At 43.9% G+C, this 8,196-nt stretch overlaps 2 protein-coding genes across 2 annotated transcripts; one reads left to right on the top strand and one right to left on the bottom strand.

The window, feature by feature from the left end:
* The first annotated feature begins 42 nt into the window (after window positions 1–42).
* glrx5 (glutaredoxin 5) lies at window positions 43–1,663 on the top strand. The gene is made up of 2 exons (XM_004083663.4): window positions 43–476; window positions 838–1,663. The coding sequence occupies exons 1-2, from the start codon at window positions 179–181 to the stop codon at window positions 1,008–1,010; spliced, it is 471 nt and encodes a 156-aa protein (XP_004083711.1). The 5' UTR covers window positions 43–178; the 3' UTR covers window positions 1,011–1,663.
* On the bottom strand, window positions 555–7,933 carry ints9 (integrator complex subunit 9). The gene is made up of 18 exons (XM_023952915.1): window positions 7,812–7,933; window positions 7,379–7,506; window positions 7,236–7,296; window positions 7,091–7,153; window positions 6,784–6,923; window positions 6,590–6,676; window positions 6,285–6,405; window positions 6,021–6,155; window positions 5,253–5,364; window positions 4,986–5,166; window positions 4,795–4,855; window positions 4,473–4,644; window positions 4,263–4,387; window positions 3,404–3,571; window positions 3,191–3,289; window positions 2,992–3,123; window positions 2,683–2,913; window positions 555–1,432 (listed from the first exon to the last, which is right to left on the bottom strand). Exons 1-17 carry the CDS (start codon window positions 7,818–7,820, stop codon window positions 2,737–2,739), a joined length of 1,971 nt encoding a protein of 656 aa, XP_023808683.1. The 5' UTR covers window positions 7,821–7,933; the 3' UTR covers window positions 555–1,432; window positions 2,683–2,736.
* Between the last annotated feature and the right edge of the window lie 263 nt (window positions 7,934–8,196).

An 8,196-nucleotide genomic window follows, 5' to 3' on the forward strand; every position in this document is an offset into this window, starting at 1 on the left:
TATGGCTCCGCCAATGACAGAACGTGCCTCAACTTGTGAAGGCGGGGCTGTCCAATCAACTGCCGGAATCCAGCGGAACGACTTAGTAGTGAGTGGTGGCCGACTAGTTTCTGTCTCACCAGAGAGCTAGAGTACATTTGACGCTTTGACTTATCCAGTCAAAAATAAGTAATTAGCCATGAATAGTTTGTTGAAGTTGTCAGCCAGGTGCCTTCGGTCGGGTTCAGCGGTCTTTTTGTCGAGGCCCGCGGAAGGACGCGCGTGCCTGGCCTCGGCCCGGTTTCTGTGTGCGGCGGCGGATGTCCAGAAGACTCTGGGTGACATGGTGAAGAAGGACAAAGTGGTGGTTTTTATTAAAGGCACGCCGGCACAGCCAATGTGTGGCTTCAGTAATGCCGTGGTCCAGATTCTGCGCATGCACGGGGTGGACGACTACGCCGCTTACAACGTCCTGGAGGACCAGGAGCTCAGGGAAGGTCAGTGTTGCGCGGTAACCTGTCCGACACCCTGAAAAAAAGTTGCCAATTCTTTAAAAAACAAAAAAAATTCAAAAGTTCTTTTTTAGTGTGTACTTTATTCTTACTTTGTTGGTACTTGGTTAAATGGTTCTAAACATTGTCTATTCAAAACAACCTTTATTTGTATCCATCTGTTATCAGTGTCTTGCAGCAGGGTGTGGTGCTTCAAGACAAACTGTCACAGCTGGATATATATAAGCAGCAAAAAATACATTAAAACAAATCTATACCATCTCTAAAAGTATTGAAGTCTAGATTGCCATGCTGGTCAACAGTTGTCCACTCTCTCTGGATTCCTAAGTTTTCCCTCTGCTTTCAGGAATCAAAGTCTTCTCCAACTGGCCCACGATCCCTCAGGTCTACTTCCAGGGGGAGTTTGTGGGAGGCTGCGACATCTTGCTCCAGATGCATCAAAACGGAGATCTAGTTGATGAACTGAAGAAGCTGGGCATCCGCTCTGCCCTTCTGGATGCAGAGAAAGACTCCAAGTAAAAAAAAAGAAAAAATCTGTTTTAATGTAAGAAGTTGAGGATAGGCTTAATGGAAGAAATCCTCACCCACATTCAAATGATTACAGAAAGTTCGACTCAGTAGAAAGGCTGAATCACATGGTCTATCAAAATACAAACACAGAAAGAGTCCAGAGTGCTTGAATCATTGGTTAGTTGGGAGAAACCCATTTGTATTTGGATCCAAACACACTTTTTTTTCTTATTAACGTTCATCATGAACAAACCTGGCCCTCAATCTCCTGCATCAAAACAAAGGTCATGATTAAGCTGCCAGTTACATCACAGAATGTCGACACTGGAAACCTTCCAAATGCACTGCCTCCAGGGGGAAGAACTCCATCCCTTTCTGCAAGAAGCAACGCCTTTTTCGAAACCAACCGGACACAGTGGCTGCTTTGCTGCCTGTTGAGAAAAGCAGTTCATATCAGCTTCCTGTTACTAAAGGAAAAGTTTGTTTTTTTACAGTCATTTGTGTTCGTTTCCTCAAGCCCTGACTTTCCAAAGCTGCTGCAGTTGTATCATCACGGAAACATGTAGTACACTGTAAGATATTGTACATTTAAAGCCTATTATCACATGTATTTGGGATGCATGTAAATCTGCAAAAGTAAAACAGTTTGAAGACAAACTTTCCATTTGTGTGGGAACATTTTTCATTTGCATAAAGATTTGCATAAAAGACTAAAACTAGTTTAGCCTGGATGTCCTTATTTAGAAATAGAATTTTTAGTTTTCCTGATGACAAATCAAAGGACATTTCATTTGATGGGAGTTTGTTTACAAAATAAAAGCGTTATAGAAAAATGAATTCTGCAGAAAAACCTAACATTAAAGTTAGGCTTTCAATATTAAATAGGGTTCAGAATTGGACTCTGATCAATCAGTGAAAATGCTGTGTCATCATAGACCATTCCTTTGTCATTTCAGCTTGATGTATTTTGACATCGTCATCTTGGAGTATTTCCGTGCTATCGGGAAAGAAAAGAATCCATTGATGGAATAATCTGGTGATTCCGTTTTTTCAGGTCGTCACTGACTTCGTTCTTTGAGCTGAAACCGTTGCTACGTTCACACCGCATCAGCTCACCCCAGCACTCTGGAAGACGGTAAATCTGGACGCATCAGACCACATGATCTATCAATGCTCCAAAGTCCAGACTTGAAAAACGGAAACTTCTTTTTTTGTTAGCCTACTGATCTGCGGTTTTCTTGAGGCGACACAATAGTTCAGTCCCAAATCCTTCAGCTGGCTTTTCCTTGTTCCTGTGGAAATGCTTTGACTAGTAAACATAAAACTTGTTCTTTATTTCACTAAGTGGTTGCCGATCACCATAATTCAGGATTATTCCAGACACATTTCCTCAAAGACAACAGCTTCCCTTTCAGTCTTTTAAAGACCTGCTAAAATTGTGTTTTTGGTATCGTCATGTTCTTGTGTCGGTTTTCTGATGATGTAGAAAACATGCAGGTCAGGCCACAAGCTCCCTGCTTCGCTACATTCTGATGCATCCACTGATCCATGCACGTCTATAAATAATGACAGTTTGCTTTGATAAAAAAGTCAAAATATTTTTAATACTGAAAAAAAATGCATATATTAAACAAGGTAACTGGGCCTAACATTACATAACAGTGCAGACTTGAACCCTCACCTCCTCCTGTTGCTGTACACCAACAGTGCAGGAGGACAGCAGCTCACAGAGCCCTCAGAGTTTCTGCAGGAACCGCAGGACCAGGTCTCGCAGCGTTGTGCGCAGCGGCTCATTGTTGTCGCAGACGATGTGCGTCCCGTCCTCCTCCAGCTGGATCAGGGTGTCCTCCGCCTGCAGGTGGAGAATGTGACCGTCCGCCGTCTCTTCCACTTTAACCTCTGTGATGCCGTGCTGCAAACAAACATAAAGACGGATCGTCAGCTTCAGAAGACAGGTCAAAGGTCAGGGATGGGTTTTTCGTTTCCACACCATTTGTAATGTGGCTAGGAAGGCTTCCAGGGGCACAGCGCCACTCAGCAGCGGTTTGGGGGCCACCGGGGGCTCCTCCATCACCCGTTTCCTTTTCTTGGTGGGGGGCACAGGAGGGGGTTTGGGCACCGACTGTTCACAGAAAGATGTCAGCGGGTTGCAAGAAGACGTCACATCTTCAGCTCACCTGCCGCCTCACCTGTAAGGTGTGTTTATTGTCCTTTGAGTGCAGCACTGCAGACACGGTTGCTATGGAAACGCCAGGTTTCACCTCAGTGGGAACAAGTGAGTGGGCCAGCTGTAAAAAACAATAATAAATGAAAACGGGCAGAAATGAAAACTGGAAGCGTCTGTTTCCTGCCAGCATGAAGTGACGTCAAACTCCAACAGAGGAGCAGCGGCTCCGACTGACCTCCGGCAGGATGTAGACGCGCTCGTAGCGGCGTCTGAAGGGCAGGTTGAGGACTGAGCAGCGTCTGTAGGGCATAGGGGGGGGCTGCAGCTCCAGCATCAGGTCTGAGCGGTGGGACTGGGTCATGGGAGGCTGGGTGTACTGCTCCGGACACACCACATGGAGGGGCTGTGAGGAAAAACACCACACAAAGACATCACTGCTGCTTCTACAGACACAGAACCAGAGGAGGACAAAGCACCATTTTCCATTTCTGGAGAGACAAGTCAGAAAAGTTTAAACGAAAAGTTTAAAAAAAGTTTTAAAAAAACAGACCATCTGATTTTTTTTCTCCCGCTCATCCGGGTCCCATGGAACGGGAGTCTAAGTTAAAGATGCCTAGACTTTCCTCCTCCAGCCACTTCTTCTAGCTCCTCTAGGGCGGACCCCCGAGGTGTTCCTGAGAGACGTGGTCTCTCCAGCGTCTCCTGGGTCTCTGCCCAGCAGGACACGCCCAGAAAACCTCAGAGAGGCGCCCAGGACCTCAACCAGCTCCTCTCAAAGTGGAGGAGCATCGGCTCTACTCCGAGTTCTCTGTGGATAACTACCATCCCCACCCCCACCCCCACCTCTGAAGCTACATTCACACGCATGTCCAAGCGGACACTTCCTAAGTGATTATGTCTGGTGTGAACGTATCAAAAGGGAGCACCTAGTGATCCTGTGGAGGACGGGATGTTCAGGTTTCATCGTCCCTGATCCGATCTGCCGATATAGAGTCCCAATCCAAATGATTTGTAACACATTATAAAGATGAAGAAATGTAATAAACAGAACCAGATTGGTCTAAAATGCTCCCCAGGATGGCGCTCCTGCATACCTGAACCTCCTTAAGCAGCTTGGCCACCTGGTGGAAGTTGAGTCTCGTGTCGATGGGACAGTACACACACTTCATGGCCAACGGCTGGTATGGAGCCAAAGCGTCTAGGTATGAGAAATCCGGCTCTGATGGGGAAAAGCCAGAAAAGCTTCAGCTTCTTCGTCTCAGGTTCCCCTCTGTGCTCAGGTGGGGGCGGGGGGGGGGTCTCACCTGTGAATATGATGGTGTTCAGGCCGGATTTGCCCCACAGCTCCATGAAGTGAACTACATCCCCGAAGCGGAGGGAGGGATGGCCAGTGAAAACCACGCAGGGCTGCCGGAAGTCGCTGCTGAAATCTCCATGGATGCTGGGGTAGTGCTTCAGCTTGTTGGTCTGAATCAGCTGGAAACGAAGCAGCAGAAGAACCACGACTCATCAGAAAATACAAACCAGGAAAGTCTGTCAGTCTTTAAATAATCTAATTCTCAGTCTTTTATTTGTTTTAAATAAAATGATTTTACTGTCAGACAATCAAAAACCACTTCCTGTCACCTCTGCATGTGGAAACGGAGGCTCTGGGAGATAAACCTTTGTTTGCTTGTTATGGCAAAGCCTGAAACACACAAAAAAAGAACAGTTGAAAACAAATTGCTTCATTAAACGAAGAAGTGAAACAGTCTTCTGACTGAAGTTGGGCTGAATTTGGTCCATTGATTTTTTAATAACGTTTTTAAGCCGCTCACCACTCTGCAAAGATCTGAGAGAACTCCAGCGAGCTGTTGGCTACAGGGGAGATGAAGTAGAAGGGCGTGGTCCCCAGGTTTGCGCTGTCGATGAACTGGTACAGACACTCCAAGAGGTCATAAATGACTCCAGAGGAGTAGCAGGGCACCAACACGTTTCCTCCCGCCCGGATCGTCATGGCTGCAGGTCATCAACAGGAATAAAGAAGATTGCTCCACACATTTAAAAAAAAAAAAAAAAAAAAAAATCAGGTTTGGAAAACCCACCCAGGTTACTGCAGAATTCTCCCAGCATGCCATCTGGGTTGGCTGTGGGCATCTGGGTGAGCCCAGTCAGAATGAGAACATCGCTGTTCTTTAAGGAGCTCTGGTCCATCGGCTGTGAAAGAAGAAACTGGAATCGTTTCAAACTGTGGAGGACATTCCTCACAGAAAACAACTGAGCTCTGGTTTCTTGTTTTGATTCACAAAAAAGCTGCTTAAGGACCCACTCTGATTAAATTGTGGCACTTTTCTGATGATGGGAACATATATTAAGAAAATAAAGCATAAAATGTCATTTCTGAGTATTCCTTTAGTCAAATCGTTGTGAGTCAGCAGACAAAACTTCAGTTTGAAAAAGAGCGCGTTTGTTCTGTAAAACACGCTGGGTGGGCCACAAGCTTCCTGCTCCGCTCCATTCTGATGGATCCGCTGTCAAACATTTAGATTCATGTACATCTTTGTTTTCCCCGTCTGAGCTGGAATCTAGATCTAAACTGTACGGCTGGATAGATCACATATTGCTCACCATTTTTGTTGCACCGCTAATTTTAGGTTGTGGCTCTGAGGGGCTGTAAGCTAGTGGAAGCTCTCAGTAACCGAGAGAGGAAGAAGGCTGTGTTCATGTTAAATGGTAAGCTACGAACGCACCGGGAATGTGGAGCATGTTAAGAATGTATGCTTTTAGCCACGTGGTGTTTATATTGGAAAAACATGGAGGGGCTTCATCTTTCCTAATCTTTCTCCTGTGCTGCTCGGCTCTCCTCCTCGTACCTGTGGGTGTGTGGTGAGCAGCGATGAACCCGACACGTACGCCACTTTCTCATGATGGGACTGGATGATCCAGTTGGAGCTTCCTAGTGAGTAGCCAGAGCTTAACGGGGAGACCTGCACAGCTCCAAACAGCTCCTGGAAAGAAGTTAATTTTTTTTTTTTGAAATGGTAGATTAAAATCTTTAAAAAAAACAGTAAGACATGTATTTTTAGTATTTATTTTCACATGCAAGAACAATGTGTTGTTTCAGATTTTTTTTTTACCACTTTCTGGGAATAACCCACGAGCTGCACTCTGCTGAGGGCTGAGTTAACCTCCTGGATGCCGTAGCATCGTTTCCACGTCCACACGTCAACCGCATCCTTCAGCGGCCCCGGAAGCAGCCTGATGTTACAACATTATTCAGTGATGAACTGTGTTTATTTGACACTTCTCAACAATCTTTTACATGTTTGTACCACCTTTTTTCACCCCTTCCTTTGTGTCAAACAGATAAACAAAAAGCACATCTAAAGCTGAAGCTAGTAGGATTTGAATGATCTAAATATCCATTTTGCTGCAGACTAACCTTTGCATGTCTTTATTTTTCCATGAGGTGGCACTCTGAGCTTTAGGAACCCTCTCCATGAAGTTCACCAGCTCTTCCATCAGCAGTCTTCAGAAAAAAAGTTAAATTTTCAATTGTCTGAAGAAAACTCAAAGCATGAAAGATATTTTGGTTCACATAATATTTACTGGAGTTTAGTTTGTCTCCATATTTACCTCCCGATCTGTAAGGTGGGCTCTGTGGCGTACACGGTCCCTGTGAAGCCAGTGTGTTCAGTGATGTATGGCAGGGCCATCATGCAGTGGTAGTTGGAGATAAGGATGACATCAATTGTTGACAAATCCAATAACTCTTTCTGTATTTAAAAGATGTAAAAAAAAAAAGAAAAAAACCTAAATATATAAACATTTGATGGAGAGCAGGTTTGGTTTCCTTTGATGTTTTAGCTGCAGACTTTTACATCTAAAGATAAAATGGAAAAAACAAAGTTCAAATTTCAGTTAAGGATGGATAACCAGCAACCTCAGGTAGACAAAACTCAGGCTGCGAGTCCACAAATACTCTTCCGGCACATTCCTTTAGCTCCTAGGAAGATGAAAAAGAATAATTTTAGTCAAAAAAAACAAAAGGTATATGTGAGCCAGTTTTTACACATCACACTTCAAACCTTTTCCAAATTTATTGTTCCATCCTTTGAAATCCAGCCAGGGAGCTTGGAGAGTCTGGGACTGCAGAAATAAATCAAATATCATGGTTTAACGAGTCTAATGCTAAAGCATGCATGTAAAAGTGCATAAGTATGGCAGTCACCTGTGCACAAGAGGAAGAGGCAGGAAGTTGAGGACAGATGTAGTGTCCAGTCCACAGTCCAGCATGATAGTGGTGGACTTGAACTTGAGCACATTGCAAGGCAATGTAGGATGACCTGACAAACAGTACTGAGGGGGGAAAATACGTTTTTAGTTGAAAAGCCAGTCAGTGCAGAGTAAATAAAACTACAAGTATAGTAACTATGCTAAATTGTCTCTAAACGAAATGCAAACAGTTGCGCCAAAAAGCAAAACAAATAAGCTAAATAAAATGTCCAAGACTGTATTATGTTTGTTGGAAAAGTAGTACTATAAGCTATTTATCTCCATCAAAGTCAATACTACTTTCTTGCTACATAGTTTCCCGTGGATTGTAATAGTTTCTAAACATTCAAAGATTAACAGTTTACACTTTATTTGTGTTTTTGACTTACCAATTTCATTTCTTTAAAGTATCGAGGGATAAATGACTCTAACGTAGCAGGTTTAGCTAACACGCCATATTTCTATTATTGTTCGATTCCCAAGTTCGCTCTCTACTGCCCCCTACAGGCTTGGAGTCACATAAAACAAACCCAGCAATGTTACATAAATTCGTTAAAAATTAGCGAACATACTTAACCTTAAGTGCAATTGCTGGCTAATATTGGTAAATAATTAAAATATATATTTATGGGGGGAAAAGGTATTTTTTATTAAAATAAAACTTTTTGATGGAGTCGGAGCCGTTCTTAAAAGAGCTGACCCAATGTGAGCAGAAACAGATGACAAGAAGTAACCCGTCTATACTAGAACTGTGAGTGGGCGACTCTATTCTGT

The sequence above is a fragment of the Oryzias latipes genome, chromosome 24 (assembly GCF_002234675.1).
Source record: "Oryzias latipes chromosome 24, ASM223467v1".
Taxonomy (NCBI): domain Eukaryota; kingdom Metazoa; phylum Chordata; class Actinopteri; order Beloniformes; family Adrianichthyidae; genus Oryzias; species Oryzias latipes.